Source organism: Phoenix dactylifera, unplaced genomic scaffold, assembly GCF_009389715.1.
Source record: "Phoenix dactylifera cultivar Barhee BC4 unplaced genomic scaffold, palm_55x_up_171113_PBpolish2nd_filt_p 001091F, whole genome shotgun sequence".
Lineage (NCBI taxonomy): Eukaryota > Viridiplantae > Streptophyta > Magnoliopsida > Arecales > Arecaceae > Phoenix > Phoenix dactylifera.
Genome location: NW_024068438.1, coordinates 98,528 through 125,577, shown reverse-complemented (window position 1 = coordinate 125,577; position 27,050 = coordinate 98,528). Strand labels below are relative to the sequence as shown.

General features: G+C 46.8%; 1 protein-coding gene across 2 annotated transcripts; it reads right to left on the bottom strand.

Moving 5' to 3' along the window:
- Nucleotides 1-521: 521 nt before the first annotated feature.
- Nucleotides 522-6,412, bottom strand: LOC120107952 (putative RNA methyltransferase At5g10620). 2 transcript variants are annotated; one of them, XM_039121481.1, is made up of 6 exons: nt 6,187-6,412; nt 6,039-6,070; nt 5,623-5,765; nt 5,053-5,119; nt 4,408-4,485; nt 522-1,313 (listed from the first exon to the last, which is right to left on the bottom strand). In XM_039121481.1, exons 1-6 carry the CDS (start codon nt 6,380-6,382, stop codon nt 1,221-1,223), a joined length of 609 nt encoding a protein of 202 aa, XP_038977409.1. In that variant the 5' UTR covers nt 6,383-6,412; the 3' UTR covers nt 522-1,220. The 2 variants fall into 2 exon arrangements, with proteins under 2 accessions (XP_038977409.1, XP_038977408.1); XM_039121480.1 differs by having other exon boundaries at nt 529-1,313; nt 6,181-6,410.
- Between the last annotated feature and the right edge of the window lie 20,638 nt (nt 6,413-27,050).

The following is a 27,050-nucleotide window of genomic DNA, read 5'->3' as shown; positions in this document are numbered from 1 at the left end:
ATATTTTGTATTAAATAATAATTTAAAAATTATTAAATTTTTGAAAATAATCATCCATGCATGTAAATTACTTAGAGATTAATATTAATTTTCCCTAACTTTATATTCATTACATTCATTAATTTTCTAAATTTTAATTATATAATTAAATATTTTAATTATATAATTTAAAAATTGAAATTTATTTTTTTTGTAATTAACAAAATTCATAATAAGTAACTAGAAATTGGATTTAAGTTGCATATGCTATATCCAGCTATCCATCCTTTTCTATATTTATTATATTTTTTTTAATTTCTAAATATTTTTGTAATTAATAGAATTATTTTTATTAATTCATATAATTGTTACTTCATAATAAGTAGTTGTATATGCTATATCCACCCTTTTCTACATTTATTATAACCTTTGTAATTTCTAAAATATTTTTTAAATTTCTAAATATATTTTGTAATTAATAAAATTTATTTTTATTATTTCATGTCATTATTAAAATTCATAATAAGTAACTATAAATTGGCTTTAAGCTGCCAATGTTATATCTACCTTTTCTACATTTTCTTTGAATAATGTTAATTTAATAGCAAATCATCCAATTTGTAACATGTGGTACAAGTATGTTGCACATCTTGTCTATCATGAACTAAAAGCTAGTATATATTTTTAAAATTAAAGGTTATAAGAAATATAGCCACATGTCAACAATAGGTTGGAATCTATTAATTCCAAGTTATGGTTCCCATTTCAGGCATGAATTGAACCATATGTCAACTATGACCAATTGGTCATAGTAATCACGATATAAGTGACGATACTCAAAAAGAGGTCTTGCATTTAAGTAAAGATATCTAATATGGCACATGTTTTCAAAGAGGGCCCATTTATTAGAGGGCCCATTTATTGGAGAAACTAAAAAAAGATTTAGATATTTCTTAGCTTTTTTTTGAGAAAAATCATTTTAGACTATCAAGTATGCAATACATCAAAAAAGAATAAACCACATCCAATTATTAAAATTCATCTACTTTCTGCTTGATCAAGCCTAGGTTCATATGTTAGACTCATCTAAAAATTTGATAATCTTACAAAAATATAATACATATTTAAAAATAAAATTTACATCCTACTCATAATATCTCATAATTTCATGCAAAAAATTTATCATAATTACCTTATTTTACTTTATTTTGGCTAAATTAATGATAGAGGAAGACCTTACCTTAATTATGCAAGATGGTTCTGATATAGAAGATGGAGCAACCTTCTTCCCTTCCTCTCCCTTCCTTTCTTCTCCTCTTTCTCTTGTTTTTTGGCTGCAATGGTAATTAGCCGATGCTTATAGCATCTCACTATCTCGATAGTGGGATCAAACTTCATAATGGGTGTTCCTTTTTTTCCAAACAAGAGGTATTTCACAGCAGATTGTTACTTCAAATCTCAAATCATGTCAACTTTCAAATGTAGCAGGTGGCAGGTATGCTAATTGAAGAGAGGAAAGATTGGTGATTGAAGGACAATGCGAAGGAATCGTGCGAATCCACCTTTTTTCCCTTCATATGGATAGTTTTTCTTTTTCTTTTTCTTTTTTTGCCTTTTCAGTTTTTTGGGAAAAGTTGGCTTTTTCTCTTCCCCATGCACACGAGGTCCACTCTGGTCTCTGAGTAGCATGTTAGAGGAAAAAAAAGGACTCCCATGCCTCTAGCACCCCGTGACTCTCATGCAGGGGTAGAGACTGTATCTTTCACACCAAAGAAGGATTCACCTTTCTTAGTGCGAATTCACCGATGGAACGCACAATCATTGCTTTGAGATCTGTGCAGCCTAATGAATGAGGGAGTTTGGAATGCTTTGAGATCTATGTGGGACGTGATCTAGTGGATGACTCGCAAAATCTTCTTACGCACTAAAGATACAACCCGAACCCCTCACGCTGGCATGTCTCTCCGAGCGGTCCACTGCATTGAGTTCCTTGAGCGGGGCACATGGACTCCATCCACTCATCAATAGGTTCAGCTGTTTGGGAGAAAAAAAAAATGCAGTACTCTATCGTCCTCCTTCCCGAGAGATTCATGGCGCCGTGCTGTGCTCGTGGATAAATCGGAATGTGCTTCCGAGCGATCCGAGCTCGTAAAACAGGGAAGGAGGGGTTTCTGAGCAATCCAAGGCTCTAAGCCCGTGTTGTGGGAAAAACATCGAAGAAAGAGGGCCACAAAATGACCTTCCTCCCACCTCCCTCCCAACGACGATGCCGATGCCAACGCATCAGCGGCAAAAAAGGTAAGTCCTTCCTCTCGACGACGAGTCAAAAGCCCAAAGCATCGTCTAAAAAAAAAAAAAAAAGGGCACATCCTGACCAGGATGGCCGTATCGGTGCATGACCCGGTCGGGATGAAGGCGGGACGGCCAGGACAAAGGACGGAAGTGAGTTTCAAGGTCCCACACCCATCCCATATGTTGTGATCTCACTGGAACGGGACGAGACAGCCGAGATAGCCACCATCCCACTGGCACTTCAATCCTTCATTAAGAATAAAAAACAAAAGAAAGGAAAATGATATTATATTGTGAACACAAGCATTTTAATTTTTAACCCGCTGGTTCTTTTTTTATACATTGTAATGTCGCTACATCAAGGCCTAAAGCATTTAGAAATTTTCATTAAAAACAAATGATAGTACTTAAGTATTTTCCCACCTATGCAGCCGAAGTGGTTGTATATGTATTTACTCATAGCTGTTTCTTTTTATGTTTTTTCTCCAAATTGAAACATAATTGTAGCTAGCTTTATATTGCATGCGCGCTGTAAGCAAGGAATGCAAAACCGTCCTGAACCAGATAGTTCCGTCCATTCCGAACCGTACCGGTGGCCTACTGGTATGGTTCCAGCTTTGAAACTAGTTCGCTACTGAAGCGGAGAAGACGAAGAAAAAGAGAGAGCGAGTGGGGGAGGGAGGGAGAAGGAGCGCTGCAGACACCTGCGGAGGGCCGGCGAAGCCCGCACGGGGGATGCGGCTGTGGAAAAAATTCTCTTGCCGACTTCACTTAAAAATTTTCAATTTTTTTTCGTGGCCTCGGCCTCTGTCGCCCCCCACGGCCTCCGCCGCCCCTCCGCGGCCATCCGCAGGCGTCCACGGCCTCTCCTTCTCCTCCCTCCCTGCTCGCCTCTCTCTTTCTCTTCTCCTTTTCCAACTTCGGCAGGTTTTCTCTCGGTACGGATCCGTTCCGAACCGGTACCGAACCGAACCAAGTGCGACTGGTACGACACTCAGTACCAGTTCGGCAATCCTTACTTTTAAGCATGCACCCATACCAATTCCATCTGAATTGAAATCCATAAACAAAGAAGTGGCATGCAATCTAAGATAGCATTTAGATGAAAATAAGGAATGTCAGTTTTCACAAATCACGACATTTAATCTGCTCTATGAACTTCACAAATTGGCCTATAAGTGGGCACTAAATTTGAGTATAACCTAAATTGTAGGAAAGGTTTATCAGAGAGGATTTGAATATGGAGATTCGTATATTATACAATTAGGCAACTAGCATTTGGGCTTCCAATGTTTCTTGTTTCCCGTCTCTTCTGACATTTTTGGACACGTTGAGTTGGATCTCACCAGGGTATGTACATGGACTCATAAAGTAGATATTGAAAACTTGATTTGAATCAGATTCCCATGGAAGATGATAGCATATGCATATCTTCATGTGGCTTCACATAGTAAGTATGCTTCTATCATCCCAAAGTTAAAGGATTAAGAAGGAAATGCGAGGGAAAACTGTAATAGAAGGAGAAACATCTTGAAGGTACTTTCAGAAGAGAGAGAAGAAAGAAAAAAAAGTGGAGCTCCTTGATGATACTTAAAGTCAGATGATAGATTATCTTGGTAAATTAGGCTCTGAAGGGGGTTTCAAGAGAGTAGAGCATGGGAATTCATGATTTGTTGTGCCTCATTAACTGAAATACCTTAAAGTATACGAAACCTAAAGTTCACAAAGAAACCTCAAGGAGACATCTGACCTTTTTTCCAGGGAAAGATAATAACAAAACAATATCAGAGGCATGTCATTCTACTAGGGAACGAAAGAGGTGAGTCTAACATTACGAAAGACTGCTACCTCCGATTACACAAAGGAGTTATGAAAGGTGGGAAACAGTTTTGCTATAAGATGTTGATAGGAGAAAGCATTCGAATTTAGACACAGTAGGTACTAAGACTGGTGGGCAATGTTGGCTTAATATAAGATCTATTGAAGATTGAAACTGATTAAGCAAGGATACTTGATTAATAACATGCTCACTTCACAAACGTAAAACATAGTTTTCTTAAGCAATTCAAATCATCTCAGGCATTCGTATCTGCTAACCATTGTGAAAAAGAAACTGAATCAAGGTCAAGTGCATACTGTTGTCCCTACATCTCCCACCAAGTCAGCCATTTGCTCAGATCCAATGTCTGCTCCATGCTCATCCAACACAACAACCTAGATGAAATGGAAAGAAACATAATAACATAATAGCTACAAGGCAAATATACAAGCAATTGATCTGAAGAATTTGTGTAAGTTGAGTCAGACTTAAACACACAATTTGAGATTGACTTGATCTATCCTTGATTATTATTTATTCCTATTAATGCCTAGATCCTCCAATATCACAAGTTCTTATAGTTTGGGCAGACTACACATTAGAGAGTTTGTTAATGATTGTCATTATGTTTTGATTTGCCATGATTTTGTTGCGGAATTCATGTAAATCTTCTCTCCATTCCGTTTCTTCCAATGATTATCCCCTTTTTCTCCTTCTCATTGTTCACTCAATGAGTACTGATATTTGGGAAAGTCACCATATCAAGATGGTAAGTGCCATAGTAACCTTCGGTTAATCAAACAAGTATCTGTTATATGCACTGCGCCAATCATAAAGGGAAAACAAAATGAAGATGCTTGTCAAATTAACCGGTATCCTGTCAGGAGAAACTGTCAAGATGGAGCAAAGAAAAAAGAAAGGAATGATCTGAACATGGCAACCAAAACGTTTCAAGGTCATACCCATTCTCCAGGCTTAATTTGTTGCATGATAAGCATGTCTTCAGCTTCGATCTGGGCCTTCACATTGCTGCTTGAAATGTGATCATATCAACCTTAAAATTAGTAAGAAAAGGAGAATATTAAATAGATTGATCATTCTGTTAGTTCTCCTACGCTTATCCAATAACATCTAATATGGCAAGAATCAACTCTGATGCTGAGCCACAAGTGGGGGGAAAAATTCAAACACATTGGATATCCAAACTGCAGCCAAAAAAATCGTGCAGAAGGAATAAAAAGGTGAACAATGTGTCACTACCAAGGACTGCACGACTATGGGTGCTAAGATGCAATTCAGAGATTTTCTCAAATGTTCCTAAACTTTAGAGATTCATACATCAAAACAAGATACTGAAAGGCCAATCCTTTCAAAATTAAAGTACCCTTCACAGAATAAAGATCAGCTCATGCATCAATATGAAAGATAAGCATCGAATCATACAAGATGTGGCTCTATTATCAATGTAGGATAAAATTTATCTCAGATATCCATTTCTTTGTTTGGAGGGGGGAAAAGAGCATCTTGTGTACCCAGTATTCTTTGGATTAGATTTGATAAGAACGTCCTCGATGCTGCAATAGTTTTTGAGCTTCTCCTTGTACTCTTCGACCAGAAGTTGGACCCCTTGAGACCTCCTCTTGCCCACCGTCAATACCCGCACAGGAATTGCTCTCTTGACAATATTTTTAAATCAAATTAAAAAAAAAAAAAAACATAAGAAATCTGTTTGAGAGTTAGGACGATTGTACAAAATTCTATCGAGACCTAACTTTATATTCAAAGTTTTATTTCGATTATCTCCATCAAGAAACCAAATTCTCAGCATTTCAGGAAAATCCGGAAAAAAGAAAAAAACTAGAAAACCCTAATTAGGGTAAAGTCTATTGGTTGGTCTATGGAAGACAGGAAGAGAGAAGAAAAGAATTGAGTGGAGGCGGCGACATACAACGGACTGACCCGAGTACTTGGATCTTCTCTCTGCCGAAACAAAGAAAGAAAGAAATTTCCAAGAGTTTAGAATTCGTATTCGTTCCATGGGGGAAGAAATACAAAGAACTAAATATCTAAGTCGATCAAATAAAGATTACCGCTACCCGGGAAAGGAGCCGCCGCGTTCTTCTTCATCAAGAACGAGAGATGGGCATGGCAGTAGCACCTCGATGCGACTTCCATTCTGCCTGACCGAAAGAGAGAGAGGTTTCTATGTGATCCCTGGGAGAAATATGGAGGAAAGAAACAAATCTTCACTTCCGAACTTCCTTGGCTCTGGATGTCATGGGCAACGGTCATCACGGTAACCCTCCATAAAAAACGCGTAATCTTATCGGCATCCACGTTTTTCGCACAACGATTCAACTAATTAAAAAAAAAAAAATCCAGTTCCCTGAATTGATATTTTATTAAATAATTTTTTAAACAGGCTTTCTTATTTATTAAAGATTATAAGATTAAATACATTACAAAAAATTCTCTTTGGCTTTTAAATTTATTATATTTACCACAAATAAATTATAATATCGGCATTTACAATCAATTAAGATTAACGATATTAGTGAAACTGTTCACCTCATATAAGAAATCAAAAGTACTCATGAGTGGAGAGGAAGATACATTACGTTTTTTTATGCTCTTGAACAGCTATTATGTCACTTAAGATTATTTTGATTATTTTTAATTTTTTTTCTAACGTAGTATTTTGGTTTCATTTAATGTCGAATAAAAATAAACTTCAGAGACAAGTGTAAATTTTCAAATTATTGGCTATAAGTATAATTTATCCTAATTTTAGAAAAAAATTGTAATTTACTCTAAAATATTTTATTTTTTTTTTATGAAATTCGGTATGCAATTCCACCATATTGCTCGGTTCAACTCTGTGTTAGATGGGAAGTTGAATGGATCATCCAATAGGATGATGTAGAATTACTTGTGTTACTATTAATCCTTTGAGATGAGTCAGAACCTTAGTTGTTGTTAGATAAGTCTTCTCCAATAACTTGTCCTCTACACATGTCATTTAGGCTACACTAGGAGCCTGACTTCAGTTTTCTGCTTCATGGCTCAGTAGGTAAAGCTAGCTTGTTTCCTTTTCTATTTGAGTGATTTTGTATTGAGGACTATATTATTTTTAAGAGATGTTGAAACAACATGTTTGCTACGGCTCCAAAAAAGTATCGAGGATTGGATGTCTCCATAATTCTCATCTCTCATTGTCATCGTTAAGATATTTCATATATTGTTGGATAGAAAAATCTGCTAAACGTTTATGTAGCCAAAAGCTTGGAAGCAATGCTTTTGGTTACTGTTGCTGGAAATTGGACCCGGGGGCCGCCACGAAGCCAGGGAAGGAGGGGCTCCGCCGCAGGGACAGTGGATGACCGTGCGCCGGCTGGTGGCGTCCTCCTGGAGGGGTGCAAGTCCGCCGTAGGAGCGGTGGTCGATGGCGTGCCGGCGGGTGGCGTCCTCCTGGAGGGGTGCAAGTCCTGCAAGAAAACCGGTGGCCGGGCTCCCCGGCGCCGGCCCTCCGATGCTTAAGTCAGAGGGGGCAAATATGTGGAGAGAGCAGGGAAGAGAGTATGTGGAGAAGACAGAGAGAATATTTGGATAAGATCCAGAGGATCAGTTTCCTCAATTGTCTGTGTTGTTTACTTCTCTCCACCCGGTCTAGGAGGGTTCTCTCCAGCTTTGGGTTTTTCCTCCTCTTTTTGGTCCCGTTTTTTGGTCCTCCTCCCTTTTCCCCTCCAGGTTTCCTTTTATAGGAGGATTTTTGTTACCTGGGAGGTGACAGGAGGTTTGTCCTTTTGTAATAATTGGGCACGATTTGGCCCATTAATGGCGTGGTGGAAAATAAGGCCGAATCAGACCGGAACCAGGGAGTTGTCACGGTCGATCGGACCTGTTGGGGTGGTTGAACCGCCGGCCGTGGTAGGCCTGGGGTCCGTGGATGGTAAGTGCATTTATTACCGAGTGAACCGGCGGTCAGGGAGAGCCATACGCTTTGATGGTTCAGTGATCCGGAGATCGCCTTGAGCCGTGTTCATTAAATGACTGAGTGCATCGGAGACTCGAGGGGTCTCATGCATTAATGGCGGGTCGTGCCGAATACCTGCGGAGATCTTTTGCCTTGATGGCTTGGAGATAGCGGCAGGTTGTAGTGGAGTTGTCAGGTCCCTCAGGCTTAGAGGGTTAGGCGGAAGTTGAACATTTGGTCCAAGGCAATCGGCTCGGCAGGGGTGCCGAGCCGAGCTGGTCGCCCAATGGGGCGCCCTGTGGCGGGGTTGCTTCATAGTACTTCTGCTCGGCGCCCTTTGGGTGAGCGTCTTGCGCTCTTTGGTTGGTTTCCTGGTCGGCGCTCTTTAGGCAAGCACTTTCTCTGGTCGGCGTTCTCTAGCCGGGCACCCTGCTGATCGGCACTCTTCGGTCGAGCGCCTTTCTGGCCGAGCATCCCTACTTGGTCCTTTTGGTTGGGCGCCTCTCCTTGGCGCTCTCTCTGGTCGGTGCTCTCTAGCCGAGCACCCTGCTGGTCGGCACTCTTCGGTCGAGCGCCTTTCCGGTTGGCACTCTTTGGCCGAGCGCCTTTCTGGCCGGCGCCCGTTGGCCGAGCGCCTCCGTGACGGTATGACTTGGGGTTTTTCCCCCAACAGTTACCATATTCATGCGAATGTCATCACCCAAGGCATTCTTCTTTGTAAAAAATTTCTTGAATTATCATCATGTTGTTCCTACGCTGCAACGATATGGTGACTGTTGGGGGAAAAACCCGAAGCTGGAGAGAACCCTCCGTGACAACTCCTGGTTCCGGTCTGATTCGGCCTTATTTTCCACCACGCCATTAATGGGTCAAATCGTGCCCAATTATTACAAAACAGGACAAACCTCCTGTCACCTCCCAGGTAACAAAAATCCTCCTATAAAAGAAAACCTGGAGGGGAAGGGAGGGAGGACAAAAACGGACAAAAGAGGAGGAAAAATCCGAAGCTGGAGAGAACCCTCCTAGACCGGGGTGGAGAGAAGTAAACAACACAGACAATTGAGGAAACTGATCCTCTGGATCTTATCCAAATATTCTCTCTGTCTTCTCCACATACTCCTTCCCTGCTCTCTCCACATATTTGCCCCCTCTGACTTAAGCATCGGAGGGCCGGCGCCGGGGAGCCCGACCACCGGTTTTCTTGCAGGACTTGCACCCCTCCAGGAGGACGCCACCCGCCGGCACGGCATCGACCACCGCTCCTACGGCGGACTTGCGCCCCTGCAGGAGGACGCCACCCGCCGGCACGCATCGACCACCGCTCCTACGGCGACTTGCACCCTCCAGGAGGACGCCACCAGCCGGCGCACGGTCATCCACTGTCCTGCGGCGGAGCCCCTCCTTCCCCTGGCCTTCGTGGCGGCCCCCGGGTCCAATTTCCAGCAACAGTTGGCGCTAGAGGAAGGGCCCGAGTTCGCTGCCATGAAGCTAAGAAGCAAAGGGGCTTTCCAATGCCTCTCGACGTCCTCCACCAAGTCCAGAACGTTCCGTTCGGAACTCACCACCTCCGGCCGAGTCAGCGCCTCAAGTTCGACCGGAGCAGTTTGATGCCCTGGGCGCAGCAAATGCAGGCGTTGGCTACCGTCGTCCAAAGCTTGCAACCCAGGGGCATTCCAGCGACACCGCCTCCTCCGGCTCCAGTTCAAACCGGAGCCTCCTACAAGCGGACTTCCCCTTCGAGGTCAGGACTCCCAAGTCCGGGCCTCCCTCTGGAGAGAGCACCCAGCCAGGGGCCACGGAGGCTGGCCACAGCCTTCAGAAGCTGAGTCAGTTCCAGGGCAACCTGCGCTCCGAACGAACCGCTGCAGCAATCCTCCAGAATGATGAACTCGACAAGAAGGTCGAGATGTTGGAGCGCCAAATCCAGGCACTCCACGGAAGGAAGTCGGGCCGTGATGGTGGACTTTGCGTTTACTATGAAGTCGCCCTTCTCCCCGGAGATTGAAGATGAACCGGTTCCGCTACGGTTTCAAGATGCCCCAGGTGGAGCCCTACAACGGCAAGGCTGATCCCCTTGACCACCTGAAAAGTTACCGGGTCTTAATGGCCCTACAAGGAGCCTCGGAGGCCATGATGTGCAAAGCTTTTCCGGCGACACTCCGAGGGCCAGCCCGACTTTGGTTTACCGGGCTGAAGCCGAGTACTGTCTCTTCCTTGAGCAGCTTGGCAGACAATTTGCTGGCAACTTTGCCGCCAGCCAACCCCCAGCGGCGGACGTCCGGACTCCCTCCTAGACATTAAACAAAAGGAGGGAGAATCCTTCAAGGAGTACTTGGACCGGTTCACCGCCGGCAACATGGGAGGGTCCGGGAGCTTGACCAGTCCATCGCCATGTCAGCACTGAAGACTGGAGCCGGGTCTAACAGATTTCTCTTCTCGATTGAGGGACAGAGAATTTTCTCCGCGGATCTCACTTGGAAATGTACGCATCGGGGCGCGGGAAATCACGCCATAGGACGGAAGAAGCCGGGCAAGCTAGGCGGGGCGGAACCGAGCGAAGGAACTCCAAGAAGAGACGCCCGCGAGGAGCGACGGCCAGGCCAGAAGGCCCGTCTCCGCGACGAGCTAAGAATCCGCCCCGCCCAAAGAGTCCACCCCGGTGAGGGGACGCCACAGCAGAGTCACCTCTCCGTCGAAGTTCCCATTGCAGAGCCCGTGCACCCGAAGGGAGGTATGAAAGATACACTCCCCTCAACGCTCCTCGGGCTGAAAATCCTCATGGAGATGAGAGTCGGGGATCACATCCGGCTCCCACCTCCGAAGCCAGACACCAGAACCCGGCGTGATCTCCGGAAGTATTGCGCTCCACCGGGATCACGGACATGATACCGAGGAGTGTTACCAGCTCCGAAATGAGATCGAAGCACTCATCCGCCGAGGGGGTGCGTCGATCGATTCGTGCAAGGCCGGCGTGAAGAGAAGCAGGGGCCAGCCGAAAGGGCAGCGCACAGCCGTGAAGGCTCGGAATGCCAACCAGGCCCTCGCCATAGCGTCATCAACCCTATCCGGGCGGGGGGCTCGGCTGGAGAAGCTTCGGGGGGAAGAACCTCAAAGGCGCCCTGCGCACTCTTGAAGCCATCTCCTTCTCAGAAGATGACATAGAGGGGAGTCGAAATCCCCCATGATGATGCCGTTGGTCATTCTCCATGATCATTATAAATTTGATGTAAACGCATCTTAGTTGATAATGGAAGCTCAGCGAATGTTTTGTACTTTTTGGTGCATATTGTAAAATGGGGATGACCAAAGAACAGCTGCGGAGGATGAATGCCCCGTTAGTTGATTTACTGGGGATTCAGTCCCAGTAGAAGGCGAGATCGACCTTTTGGTCACAGCCGGGCTCGCCCCCCGCGAAAGTACTGTGGGGGATGAGCTTCCTCGTGATACGCCTTCCCTCGGCCTACAATGTCATCCTCGGAAAGGCCAGGCCTCAACGCCCTCCGAGCGGTGGTCTCAACTCGCCACTTGCTTATGCGATTCCCCCACAGCCAGGGAGTCGGCGAAGTTCAGAGGGGACCAAATGGTGGCAAGGCCGTGCTACCTTGGCGACCCATGAGGCGAGACGATCAGCCGAGGTGCCTGCCCCCAACAACTGACCAGCCCACACTGAGGTTATGGAGGCACGGGTCAACCCCCAGAAAGAGCGGTAGAGCCTGGTGAGTCACTGATCCAAGTTTCCTTACGAGAGAAGTTCTCCGAGCTAACCGTGCAGGTCGGCTCCGGCCTCGACGAGCACAAGAGGGGTCGCCTCGTCAACTTCCTGCGAGACAACATGGATGTTTTCGCCATGGTCGCCTGCAGACATGCTGGGGATAGATCCCGAGATCATGGTCCACCGGCTCCCAAAGTAAGCCAACCAGCAAGCTCCGTGCGCAGAAGAAGCGAGGCGCCGCCCCTGAACGACAGCAAGCAGCAGCCGAGGAGGTCAGCAAACTCCTTGGGCCGGCTTCATCCGGGGAGATAGCTACCTGGAGTGGCTCGCCAATTGTTGGTCCTCGTCAAGAAAGCCAGCGGGAAGTGGCGTATGTGCGTGGACTACACCGACCTGAATAAAGCCTGCCCAAAGGACAGCTTCCCACTTTTCCAGCATCGACCAGCTCGGTGGACTCCACCTCGGGGTCTACGAAGCCGCGGCATTCATGGACGCCTTTTCCGGATACAACCAGATCGCATGGCCGCCAGAAGATGAGGAGAGACAGCCTTCATCACCGACGGGGGGAACCTACTGCTACAAGGTGATGCCATTCGGCTTAAAAAATGCCGGGGCAACTTATCAAGACTGGTCAGCCGGATCTTCAAAGACCCAAATAGGCCGAACATGGAGGTCTACGTGGATGACATGCTGGGTGAAAGCAAAGGTGGCGGCAGGACCATATAGCCGGACCTCAGAAAAGCATTCTCCACACTCCGAAAGTACCGGATGAAGCTTAATCCAGCCAAATGTGCATTCGGGGTCACCTCCGGCAAATTTCTCGGCTTCATCATTACACAACGAGGAATTGAGGCCAATCCAGAGAAGATCCGAGCCCTCCAAGGGATGACGCCTCCTAGGACGGTCAAGGAGGTACAGCGGCTCACGGGCCGAGTGGCAGCCCTCGGGAGATTCATCTCCCGCTCGGCCGAGCGCTGCCTTCCATTTTTTGCAGCCCTCAAGAAGCCAAAGAACTTCTTGTGGTCGGACGAGTGCCAGCAATCTTTTGAAGAGCTCAAGCGCCAACTGGCTTCCCCTCCCCTGCTCACGAAAGCCTCAACGGGGTGAGCTCCTCCACTTATATCTAGCTGTCTCCCCTGTTGCAGTAAGCTCGGTCCTGGTCCGAGAGGAGGGCAAACTCCAAAAGCCAGTATATTATACCAGCCGGGTCTTGAGGGACGCCGAGACCCGATACTCCAAGCTTGAGAAGACTGCCTATGCTTTGGTCATCTCGGCTCGGAGGCTCCGACCCTACTTCCAAGCTCATACAGTGGCTGTGTTGACCGACCAGCCGGTCAAGCAGATCCTACAGAAATCAGATCGTGCGGGTCGGATTACCAAATGGGCAATCGAGCTCGGGGAATTCGACATCAAGTACCGACCCAGATCGGCGATCAAAGCACAAGCGCTCGTAGACTTTATCGTCGAGTGCACTATACCAGATGAGGCCAAGCCCGAGCCCGAGCCCGAGCCACCCACGGAGTAGACCCCGAGTTTGACATGGACTCTGCATGTCGATGGCTCTTCAAACTCGGGGGGTAGCGGAGCAGGGTTCATCCTCACCAGCCCGGAGAGGGTGGTCGCCGAGCAAGCCTTGCGCCTCGAGTTTCCCGCTTCAAATAATATAGCGGAGTACGAGGCACTTGTCGCCGGGCTCAAGCTAGCCAAAGAGCTAGGAATAAAGGACTTGAAGGCCTTCAGTGATTCTCAGCTCGTCGTCAACCAAATTGTGGGCGACTTCGAAGCCAGAGACCCGACCATGCAGAAGTATCTTCAGAAGGTACGGGATCTCGCCTCGACCTTGGAATCCTTTCATATTCAACATATCGCTAGGTCGGAGAATCTTAGGCCGACCAGCTGTCAAAGCTGGCGTCCTCTCGCATGAGCGAGCTTCCCAAAGAGGCGGGTACTGGAATATCTCCAAAAGCCCAGTACAGACGAGCCCGAGCAGACCCTCTGCACCGAGTTCGAGCCAAGCTGGATGGACGAGCTCACCAGCTACCTGCAAGATGAAGTCCTCCCCACTGATGAACAAGAGGCTCGCCGAATCAAGCGCCTCGCCACCCGGTACATACTGTACGAGGGAAAGCTCTATCGGAGGTCCTTCACCTCTCCCCTCCTCAGATGCCTCCGCCCAACGGAGGCTGATTACGCCATGCGCGAAGTCCACGAAGGGATCTGCGAAAACCATCTAGGAGGGCGAACACTGGCCCACAAAATTCTGCGCCAAGGATATTATTGGCCGACACTCCAGAAGGATGCTATGGACTTCGTCCAAAGATGTGACCGGTGCCAAAGGAACGCCAATGTTCAACGCCGGCCCTCGGCTCCTTTGACTTCTATCAGCTCCCCTTGGCCTTTTGCCCAGTGGGGAATTGACATTCTCGGGCCATTTCCACTGGCCACCGGACAAAGGAAGTTCCTGGTCGTCTCCATCGACTACTTCACTAAGTGGGTAGAAGCCGAGCCCCTTGCCCGGATCACCGAGCAGAAGATGCGGGATTTCGTCTGGAAATCCATTATCTGCAGATTCGGGCTTCCCCGCATCCTTATCTCTGACAACGGTCGCCAGTTCGACAACATCCATTTCAGAGAGTTCTGCTCCGAGCTTGGCATCGACCATCGCTTCACCTCGGTCGCGCACCCTCAGACGAACGGAGAAACCGAGGTAACAAATCGTACTATTTTGCAGGGTCTCAAAGCCAGGCTCGACAAATCCAAAGGGCAATGGGTCGAAGACCTATACAATGTCCTGTGGGCGTACCGGACTACGTTCCGTGTCCCCACCGGCGAGACTCCCTTCAACTTGACCTATGGGACGGAGGCCGTCATTCCACTGGAGATTGGACTTCCCTCTCCAAGAGTCGAGCACCACGATGCCAGCTCCAACTCTTCGCAGCTCAGAAGCAACCTCGACCTGATCGAGGAAACAAGGGAGGCCGCTCGAGTTCGCATGGCGAGGTACCGGCAAAAGACAGCTCAGTACTACAACGCCAGGGTCAAAGTCAAGTCTTTCAGACCAGGAGACCTTGTTCTCAGAAGAGCTGAAGCCTCCCGACCAACTGAGCAAGGGAAGCTGGCCCCGAATTGGGAAGGACCATACCGAGTCACGCGCATCCGCCGACCCGGGACTTATCAGCTAGAGTCCCTAGACGGGACTCTCATTCCGCGGTGCTGGAGCTCTGAAAATCTCCGCGTGTACCATCAGTAGAACCCCAAGGGGTTCCTCATTATTCGATTATTGAATTTCATTCTATGGATTTCATTTCATAATTAATTTATGATTTCCGAGCTCACCGATTCTCCTGATTATCTCGTGGTGTCAGGTTTATCTCTCCTCCCCTGACCACGGTCGGGATGCCCTGCCACAACGGGATGCTCCGATCCGTCGGGATGGCCCGAGACGTCGGGATGCCCCGATTCATCGGGATGCCCTGAGACGTCAGGATGCCCCAAAATATTGGGATGCCCTGCCACAACGGGATGCCCCGATCCGTCGGAATGGCCCGAGACGTCGGGGTGCGGTCTTAAGTGACCAGACGAGCTCGGCTCGTTCTCCATCGGCTTCCACCGTCGAGCTCGGCTCGTGCTCCCCGACTATGAGTTACGGTCCTCTCTGACCAGACGAGCTCGGCTCGTTCGCCTACCCTGACCACGGTCAGGATGCCCCGAGACGTCGGGATGCCCCGATCCGTCGGGATGCCCCGAGACGTCGGGATGCCCCGGCTAAAGGGATGCTCGAGACGTCGAGATGAGTTGCGGTCCTCTCTGACCAGACGAGCTCGGCTCGTTCTCCATCGGCTTCCACCGTCGAGCTCGGCTCGTACTCCCTGACTATGAGTTGCGGTCCTCTCTGACCAGACGAGCTCGGCTCGTTCGCCTACCCTGACCACGGTCAAGATGACCCTGGTCAGGATGCCCCGAGACGTCGGGATGCCCCGGTTACCGGGATGGCCCGAGACGTCGGGGTGCGGTCTTAGGTGACCAGACGAGCTCGGCTCGTTCTCCATCGGCTTCCACCGTCGAGCTCGGCTCGTGCTCCCCGACTATGAGTTGCGGTCCTCTCTGACCAGACGAGCTCGGCTCGTTCGCCTACCTTGACCACGGTCAGGATGCCCCGAGACGTCGGGATGCCCCGGTTACCGGGATGCCCCAATACGTTGGGACGTGGTCTTCATTGACCAAACGAGCTCGGCTCGTTCTCCACCGATTTCAACCCACGAGCTCGGCTTGTTCTCTCTGCCGACGTCCTCGAGGAACGGACCCCGAGCAGAGGAGCGTCTTCAGTCGCCTCGGCGCAGGGACGCGCTTGGTACCAGAGGAGCGCCTTCAGTCGCCTCGGCGCAGGGACGCGCTTGGTACCAGGTACCCATTTATTTAATGTCTTTACATTATTTTATTCTTGGACTTCTTTCTGCCGACGTCCTTGAAGAACGGACCCCAAGCAGAGGAGCGTCTTCAGTCGCCTCGGCGCGAGGACGCACACGGTACAAGGTACCCATTTATGCTTTTACATTAATGTTTTTACATTATCTATTGTCCTCGGATCTCTGCCGACGTCCTCAAAAAATGGACTCCGAGCAGAAGAGCATTTTCAATCGCCTCGGCGAAAGAATGCTCACGACACCAAACTACTATACTATGGTGAATCCTTGTCACGAGCTGACAAGTATTCAACCCAATTGGTGGGAAAGAATCTGGTCCGCCCCGGTAACTCGAGGCTCGGACCCAAAGTTCACTAACTTTGTTAAAATTTAAGTCCCAGAGGCCGCCTTAGGGCTTGGTCGAATTCTGGACTAAGCTCGGAAAGACTCTCCGAGACCAAATTCCTTTGGCATAAGTGTTGAAAGACCGAGCAGTGGAGCTCGGCAAGCCGAACCTAAAAGCCCTGTGGCGGGTAAAAGCTGAGGCCCTAGAGCCCATATCTCCGAAACCTAAAACGGATCCGAGCAGAGAAACTTGGACTACAATAGGCGAGTTTCCGAAAAAGATATTCATTCCAAAAAGCTCATAGGCTAAGTACGAAAATTCGGGTTTGGCCCTTACAAGTATGGGGGGCCATCCCGACTTAAACAAAATAAAGCAAAAATTACACTAAGATTCGAGCTCGACCACTTCGGCTTCAGCAGTGCCAGGAGTGGTTGGCTCAGCAGCCGGGACCCCCTCGGTGGCCTCGGCAGCGATAGGAGTAGCCTCGGAGGCGACCTCGGTCACTTCGGGGACGGCTACGGCCGCCTCGGTCCCCGGAGTTTCTGCCTCCGCAGCCGGCCTTTCGACCCCTGCTCCCGGCTGGAGCAGGTTTACATCAAAATCCGGAAGGAGCTACCGCAGTTGGTTGCGGAAATCCCGGAAGCCCTGGATTAGCCCATTCACGCCCTCCTCTTCTAGGAGATCGCGAAACTCCGCCGATTCGCGGAAGAGCCTCACCGCGTTCTGAGCCTGCTCTCGAGCCTCGAGCTCCCGGGCTTCATGATAGGCAGCCTTCCGCTCAAGGTCCCTTAGCCCCCGCTCAAGCTCTAAGTGGCGGCCGCGGGCATTCTCCACCTCCTGCCCACGGGCGGCCAGCGCCTGCTCGGCCTTGGCCAGGCGGCTTTCTGCGGCGCGCAGCTCGGACCTCGTCAATGCGTGCGCGCCCTTCTCCTCCTTAAGCTCTGCGGTCAGAGCTCGGACTCCCTCCTCGGATGCTCCAACTTTTTCTTGGAGCACCTGACGTTCGGCCTCGGCGGCTTGGTACTTTGCCTCGGCGGCTAGGTACCTCGCCTGGGCCTCGTCGTAACTGCGCTGGCACCTCCGGGCCTTCTTCCGGTATTCTTGGACTAGGTGCATCAGCATCTCCGTCTCGTGCAAACGCTATAAAAGAGACGAAAAGAAAAACGTGAGGCGCCACTAGTAAAAAATCTATACAGATTACACAGGAGGAAAATTTTACTTACCCGAACGGCGTTGCAGCGAGTGATGTCCATGAAAGCATTGTAGCTCATGGACTGCATCGCGGCCCGGTCAGCCGGGGAGCAGCGCGAGCCGAAATACTTCGCGCGCTACTCGAGGATCTTCGAGGGCTAAATCGCCCTCGAACACCGACCAGGTGGGTACAAAAGGCACCCGCTCTTCCGAGCCTGACGAACCCGGGAGGCCAGCGTCGGCTGGCCTAGATGGAGTCAACCCCAAAGCTCCCTGACTGCTCCCTGGTTCGGAGCTAGGGGGCTGGGGTCGGACGAGCGGCCGATCTGGCCGCCGCACGACTATAGCGGGCCGTGCAAGCACGGGACCCGCGGATCTCCTCCCCTGATCGGCAACTGAAGCATCCTGCCGACCAGGAACTTGCGCTAAAGGCGCCGGGCACGGGGGCGCCCCTGAGGCTCCCCTGGAGCCCGAGCCCCCGGAATCCGCGCCGTCCCCCCGACCAGCATCGGGGCGCGCGGGGCGAGAAGGGCCCGCCTCGGGATGTGCGGGACGAGAGGGGCCCGCCTCGGGATGCGCGGGGCGGGAAGGACCCGCCTCGGCTACTGCCGCCGCCGAGGGAGTCGAGGTTGCCGAGACCTTTTGCTTCTTCCTCGGCTCGGTGGGCTCACCTGAGAGCTCGGCTGCCCTCTTCTGGTAGCGGGCGTAGAGAACCTCGCTCTTGGTCACCATCTTGGCAATGTCTGCAAAGACGAACAAAATTAGAACATTAGAACAATTAAGGAAATGAAAGAGACATTGCTATTATCCTTACCCTGAGGACGTACCGAGCTCAGCCCCACGTTCACCAGAGCGTCCTCACTAATGAGGCCATTCAGCAAGATCCCGTCCCCAAGGCCGCGGATGGTGTCGAGGATCTCCTGCTCACGCGGAGAAAGCTGGGGGGGCCTGTTGATAGACTTAAGCTGGGCCGGCCCCCACTTGGGGTCAAACCCCCAGGACCGTTCAGAGCCAAGGAAGAAGAACTTCTCCTTCCAGCCATGAATGGACGAAGGGGCACCATGGAAGAGTGGCCGACCCGCCCGAAGGGCGATGTAAAGCCACTCCCCGTCTCCCGGATTCGACTTAAAGACAAAAAATCGCCGGAAAACGTTAACAGAGGTCGGAATCCCCTGCAGTAAACACAGTGACAGGAAACCCATCACTGTCCTCCAAGCATTCGGAGTGAGTTGCGCCGGGACCAACCGGCATACTGTCAGCAACTCATTCACGAAGCTGTGAAGAGGAAATCGGAGGCCGGCCCAGAGTGACTCCTGGTGCACTCCGATCCGGCCTACCGGAGGATCAGTTATCCGATCCCTTCGCCTGGCGGGTTCCAAACGGAACCCCTGAAGAGGAAAAAACCACTCTTCGGTCATTTCGACCTCCAGGGCGCTCATGGTGGATACGACTTCACTGGGGAGAGAACCCATTGTAGGAGAAGAAAAGGATTAAAAAAGCAAAAAGGACAACCTGGGAAAGATGCCGGAGAAAAGGGACTTCGGTCTGAGGAAGACTGGAAGAATAGAAAGCTGGAAGCAGAAAACAATAGGAAGAGGACAGAGGGCCCGGGGAGAGTTTAAATAGACCTCCCCAACGGCCCGGATCAGCGAGAAAAACGCTGTATCCTGTTTAGATGACGACGCGTGTCGGTCCAAAAGACAGAATGACGCATTTAATTAGGGCTAGCGCTTCGGACGCCGAAGCGCCCCATCGGATCGTGCGGCCCCATCATGAGCCCACGACGCGAGGACGCTTCGCAAAAAGCGTCCCAATAATGAGACTTTTCGGGAAGGAAGAGACGCCGCCTATTAAATACACCTCGAAGCGCTTGATAATTCAAAATGCGCAATAAATTAGGATTTTCGGAATCCGTAATGGTCCAACCAAAACTACTTCCCGCGCTCCAGCTGGTAGCCAACTGGAACTCGGAAGTCGGGGGGTAGTGTTGGGGGAAAAACCCCAAGTCATGCCGCCACGGAGGCGCTCGACTAAAGTGCGCCGACCGGAAAGGCGCTCGGCCGAAGAGTGCCGCCCAGCAGGGTGCTCGGCTAGAGAGCACCGACCAGAGAGAGCGCCAAGAAGAAGCGCCCAACCAAAATGACCAAGTAGGGATGCTCGGCTAAAAAGAATCGACCAGAGAACGCCGACCAGAGAAAGCGCTTGCCTAAAGAGCGCCGACCAGGAAACCAACCAAAGAGCGGAAGTAAAGACGCTCGCCCAAAGGGCGCCGAGCAGAAGTACTATGAAGCAACCCCGCCACAGGGCGCCCCATTGGGCGACCAGCTCGGCTCGGCACCCCTGCCGAGCCGATTGCCTTGGACCAAATGTTCAACTTCCGCCTAACCCTCTAAGCCTGAGGGACTTGACAACTCCACCACAACCTACCGCTATCTCCAAGCGATCAAGGCATAAGATCTCCGCAGGTATTCGGCACGACCTGCCATTAATGCATGAGACCCCCTCGAGTCTCCGATGCACCCAGTCATTTAATGAACACGGCTCAAGACGATCTCCGGATCACTGAACCATCAGAGCGTATGGCTCTTCCTGACCGCCGGTTCATTCGGTAATAAATGCACTTACCATCCACGAACCCCAGGCCCACTACGGCTGACGGTTCAACCACTCCAACGGGTCCGATCGACCGCGACAACTCCCTAATTCCGGTCTGATCCGGCCTTATTCTCCACCACGCCATTAATGGGCCAAATCGTGCCCAATTATTACAAAAGAGGACAAATTCCTCTGTCACCTCCCAGGTAACACAAATCCCCTTCTATAAAAGGAAACCTGGGAGGGAGAAAAAGGGGGGACCCCGGACAGAACTCTCCTAGACCGGGTGGAAAGAAGTAAACAACACAGACAATTGAGGACATCATCCTCTTCATCTTCTTTATCTTATCCAAATGTTCTTGCTGTCTTCTCCATATACTCTCTTCCCTGCTCTCTCCACATATCTGCCCCCTCTGACTTAAGCATCGGAGGGCCGGCGCCGGGGAGCCCGGCCACCGGTTTTCTTGCAGGACTTACGCCCCCCAGGAGGATGCCACCCGCCGGCACGCCATTGACCACCGCTCCTACGGCGGACTTGCACCCCTCCAGGAGGACGCCACCAGTCGGCGCACGGTCATCCACTGTCCCTGCGGCGGAGCCCCTCCTTCCCCTGGCTTCGTGGCGGCCCCCGGGTCCAATTTCCAGCAACAAATATATATATATAATTAATATATATATATATAGATAGATAGATAGATAGATACATAGATAGATAGAGAGAGAGAGAGAGATTTGTAGGATGTAAAAAAATATATATATTTATATTTATATATGGAATCATCTAAGAGATTGATACAAAATTGTAGGTCTAGAAAAGATACCTAATTTCAAAAAAAAAAAAATCATCTCAATCGGAAATCGTATGACCAAATTATGGCCTCTTGAAGTTTGGCCTATAACTCGGCTTTCCGATGTAGCGAGTCTCGCTTCTAAATCATGTCTAGCCCTGCTTATAGTAGCCAAAGTATTCCATATCAAGTCTAGTGATTCTCATGGATATCCGTAGTGATCAAAGTGTTTCATATTGAATTTGGTGATCTCCTTGGATATTCGTAGTTAACAAAGTGCTTCACATCGAGTTTAGTGATCCTCCTGAATACTCGTAGTGGTCAAAGTGGTGCATTTCGGATCCAGTGATCCTCCTAGATCATTAAGTATCTCTAACTTTCTATTCCTCTAAACTCTTCTTGTGTTTGAGAATGAGAGAAATGGAAGAGACTATTTTTTGTATACTGTCGAATGATATGAATTTTACATTAAAGCTTAGATTGGTTATATTAAATGGAAATACTATTTCTCTAAGAAGGAAGTTCAGACTAATGAAGCCAAAATAGAGTATAATTTTGCCATATAGAAGAAGATGAATTCATGATAAGTCCTTTGCAGCTTTTGAACGTTGTCATGTGTCATTATCAAAACCATATTCTTCATCTTCGCCCATGCATGCTTTTCTAGTAGTACATTTAGAAAAAATAGTAATAGATGCATTTTGGAGATATCACTGCGGAACAAAAAAAATTAGCATAGATGCAATTCTTTTCTACTCAAAAAAAAAGGATTGCATACATGAACAGAAAATTTTTCTTAAAGCTAACAAGATTGTGTCTATCATTATTAAGTTAGTTTGTAATGGCAAGAGAAACCAAGTAGAGGGAAGGACAAGAACAGAGATCCGAACTAGATCCAATTTGGACCCAAATTTTTTGGGTTAGGAACAGGTTATATATGGACCCAACCCGACTCGAATGATCCGCTGGGTCAAAAATTTTAGCCATGAACCCGATCTGACCCCACTCAATTTTTAATTGGGTTGGGTCTGGATCCAACATTAGGACCCGAACAAAAAACTGGATTGGGTCGGAGTACTTGTGATCCGGTCCGACCTGACCCATTTGCTCCCTTATTAGGGCATATGTTCAAATGGCAGAAGCCAAATCTAGTGAAGATAATTCGATTATTCTTAATTAAGAGGGCGATAAAAAAAATCAATATTATCATACCACATGGCCTTATGTTGACATCAATTTTTATGGAAGAAATCATGATATCTTTGCAAAATTCTCATCTCAACAAACGAACAACTCACTATTTATAAATCATTAAAAGACATTTTTAATCTAAACATCTATAATTAATTTAAATTCAATATGCTTTATTTTTCTAAAAATAATAAAGAATATATATATGTTATAAACTTAATAATAATAATTATATCAAAATCAAATGAGACAAAAGAATTACCAAAACGGTCATCCAATAATTCAACTTGACTGAGTTAAGATTTTAAACAAACAAAAAAGTTTGACAATGTTAGTTAGCCTTTTTTTGACTTGTTAATTCAACCAAGTCGTGAGGAACTTAGAAAGTCTCAGTTGAGTTTTGATCATTTTTAAATAATTTTGTTATTGTATACCCTCCTAAATAAGCAAAATTGTATGAATACCTCTATCAAGTTACTATTTGTGTGTATACCCTTATAAAATCTTTTGTTTTAACGGTGTTAAATGGTATGGGTACATATGCAAAAAAAAAGAAATAGAAAGATATACATGCAAAACACGTAATTTATGAGGGTAGACATGCAAATAGTATCTTTCGAAGGATATTTATATAATTTCATATATTTATGATGGTGCACATGCAAAAAGAAATCTTATTTTTTACTATCATATCTATATGTACCTTGCAGGGTTTTGGGCATGCAAAATATTCGCTCTACCTTATGATTTTAGGTGACTCGTGCAACTTTCGTGATTGGTGTGATACATTAAAGGTGATTAAATAATGAGTTTTTAGGACAACAGTTCATGGGGCAAGCAAATAAGTGCCTAACATGTTCTCCACAATAATATATTGACCTAATAAATTAGCCAAAGCTAAACTCTTAGGTCACAATATTGAAAGAAATCTATGTGATACCATACAAAGATTATATACAACAAGGATCTTTTAGTGAAGGAAATTTTGCATAAGCAGCACCCATGTTTTCATCTTTGCATAAACAACTATTTTTATTCTTGCCACATGATCATATATTTTTTTATATTTTTCCAACCAAATTACACTTAGCCCAAAACATGAACAATGTGTTGCCCAGTAGACAACCCAAGAAGGGGAGTGAATTGGGTTTTAAATAAAACTTAGATTCTTTTTGGATTGAGCTAATGTGAATTGTGAAAGTTTTCTTGATTTTAAACTGAAGAGATTAATCAACCTATAAAGAAAGCAATAAAGAAGAGATGTTCAAAGAACCACAAAACAAATACACGAAATTTTATAGTGGTTCGGAGCCAACCATGCTCCTATTTCCGCTCCCCAAGCCTCACTTGGGAGTTCACTATAATCCTTAGGATTACACTCGGTTGTTTTACAAGCTCATGACCTAACTTATTGTTTTCACGAGATCACAACGAACTCAGTCGGTTTTTACAGGCTCACCGACTAGAACCAAACTGATTGTTTTTCCGGGCTCACAATCTAACCCAGTTGGTTTTTTCGGGCTCACCAACTATAACCTTAACAATATTGGTTTTACACTGGCTCACCAACAAACCTCAATCCCCTTGATTTAATCTCCTGATTGAATCAAGCAACAAAATCAGAATAAATGAGTTATAGAGTTACAGCACAATATAAACAATATAAAAGGGAAGAAGCTCTCAAACAAATTTTATGCTAAAGAAAGAAGTGGCTTCTCCTTTTTTGGATCCTCTCTTGAATATGCCAGTGGTTGAGGATCGGATAATCAAGCCTTAAATGTGAGGAGTACTTCTGAAATTGATGTAAGCATAGTTACTCCTCTTTTCTTTTTGAAAAAGCTGTAATCTTTCTTTTGGGTAGATGTAAACTTAAATGCCCTTCAATACTTTGTTCTTGTCTCTCCTCTCCTTTTAAATACTTTTCAAAGCTCTTCTTTTCGAAAAATAGCCGTTAGAGGGAGTAAGAGAGTCGTTCTTACATTACTGTACAGCCTAACAATATGACCGTTGAGATTGGAGTCGACTCGCGCGACTAGGAGACGGCTCGGCTGAAACTAAAGACGACTAGTATTCTTCAAGAGATGACTTGCTCACTATATCTTTAATAGTACTGACTAGGCGTTCTTCCAGGAGACGGCTCGCGACATTTAGGAGTCGACTCGCCAAAAGCGGGAGACAGCTTACGACCTTCAGGTGTCGACTCGGTCTCAGTATATCAGAAACTGATTTTTTGTCTTCCCTTATTGGAGTCGACTCGATCACAGCTGGAGTCGACTCGGTCTTAGTGTATCAGAAACTGACTTTCTATTTTTCTTGTTGGAGTCGACTTGTCCATAGTTGGAGTCGACTCGGTATCAGAAGTTTTAAAGACTTGATCTCTGACTTGGTCCTCAGAGTCGACTCTGCCTCAACAGGAGTCGCTCGATCTCAGTGCCACAGAAAACATTCTTCTATCATTCTTGTCGGAGTTGACTCGTCCATAGCTAGAGTCGACTCGATATCAGATAGCTTAAAAGATGAGTCTTCTGTCTTTTCGTAGGAGTCGACTCGGTATCAGTTGGAGATGACTCGATATCAGTTGCAAAACAGATCTTTTGTCTTTTCGCAGGAGTCGACTCGCCCATAGTTGGAGTTGACTTGGGCACTGTACCTTAGAAAATACTTATCTGTCTTGCTCTTAGTGTCGGCTCGATCTCAGTCGGAGTCGACTCGCACTCTGTACTCAGAAATCCTACTTTCTGCCAATCCATCAGGAGTCGACTCGCCTAGACTGGGAGTCGGCTCGAGGGCATGCCAGTTAGCAGCCTTTGTGCCATAATCAACTCGAGAATCTTCGGAGTCGACTCGAGTGCAAGCGAAGATTGAAATGGTTCTAAATATAGTAAAGGTTGAATTTAAACTCTTTGAACTATTTTTTTTAAGTCATTCTAGCATATTCGACAATATATTTCCTGAAACACTCATTTGAATTCATTAGTATAATATGAAATATACTCAAATATTTTGAGCTCATCAAAATCAAAGAGAAAAACAACAATCACTCAACATAATGTGCATCCAATATTCAAAGTTTGCACTCTAGAATCATGCATCAGTTAGTAAAAAAATATGCACTCTCTAGGTGCATAATCTACTCCACACTTCATGTGTGATCAATAAATATATGCAGTAGTTAATCTTTATGCATATATGCCCTAGTAGGTGCATGCTTGGTGCCTCTAGGAGGCACTTTAGAAAGGAGGGGCACCGACGATAGGGACCACGGCCTTCTCATGCCTTATCCAGGCACGATAATTAGTAGGATGAGGCCCACCTTTTTTGGTTGGTGCTCCCTACTTGTATCCCATCTAGGAGGACCAGGGTTGACCTGAGACTAGTTTTACCTGACCCAATATAGCCCAACACTATATCCAGATTATATCTTTAGCCCAATCTCTTCTTTATTTAAAATTAGATATTTTTTAAACCAATTTATGAGAGAATAATCAGCTAGAAGCTTATTCCAATTAACTTAGAGATAGATGATATATGCCAGATATGCTATTGGAATAGGTAAACTCAAGTTTCCACTTATAAAAAGACCTACCCTTTCAAGTCCATTTGTTGAACTATGTGTGAGATGAGTTCATGATAAGGATGCCAGAGAAGGTGAAGTACATGGTTGACTCGACATGACCCTTTGACTTTGACATCTTAGAGACCAATAGACTTGATAGAAGAAAGTGCCCAAAGAATGCTTACAAGATTCTATCAATGTTGCTATATTTTAACCATTTTGAAGGATTTAATTGATTTTATCTTAAATTTTCAATGCTTTTATTTTTTCTTAAATCATTGGATCTTTTAAACTAAACTATTAACTCCCTTCATGACTCAACTCTAGATTTATAGTCTCCTTCAAACAAGCTCCAAAACGTTAAGAAACTTACCTATTACTCTCGATCAGTTGTTCTAAAAATCAACTTTAGTCTTGGAACTAAACATTTTTCATTGACTACTTCGCGAAGTTCATGTCTCTGAAATGTAGCAATAGAAACTAGTGTCAAACTCTTGCTTGGCTTGATCATGACAATTATAATCCATGTTGAAAGTTGTTTCGACTTCGACATTATCTCTAATACTATTTTGGAATCAAGTAGACTAGCCAGTAATCCAGTCAAAAACAACCCATTGCCCTAAACCTTACATAAAGTTTTGCACAATCAGTATCTATCATAGTCCCTTAACAAGTAAGTTTACCATGGTCCTCCATCCCATTACTCCTCTTATAATTAGGTTAGGGCTAATGAGATAATGAGAGAGAAGATGGATGGAGTAGTAGAGGTCCTGGTGCCATTGCTGGAGGGTCTGCTAACTAGTGAGAGTGGGTGGAGTAGCAAAGGATAAATGATGCTCTCTGGACCTACCGTACTGCCTACAAAACTTCTATTGGCATGTCTCCCTACCGATTAGTTTTTGGAAAAGCTTGTCACTTACCGGTAGAACTTGAACATAGAGCTTTCTGGGCTATCAAAAAGTTTAACTTAGACATGGCAGCAGCTGGTCCTAACCGAAAACTCCAACTAAGTGAACTTGAAGAGTTGTGCAATGAGGCCTATGAAAATGCTAAAATTTATAAAGCAAGGACTAAGGCTTTTCATGATAAAACCATTAACCGTAAGTTCTTCGAGCCTGGTCAAAAGGTTTGACTATTCAATTCCAAGTTGTGACTCTTTCCGGGTAAACTTCGCTCTAGGTAGGATAGACTATTCGTAGTGAAAA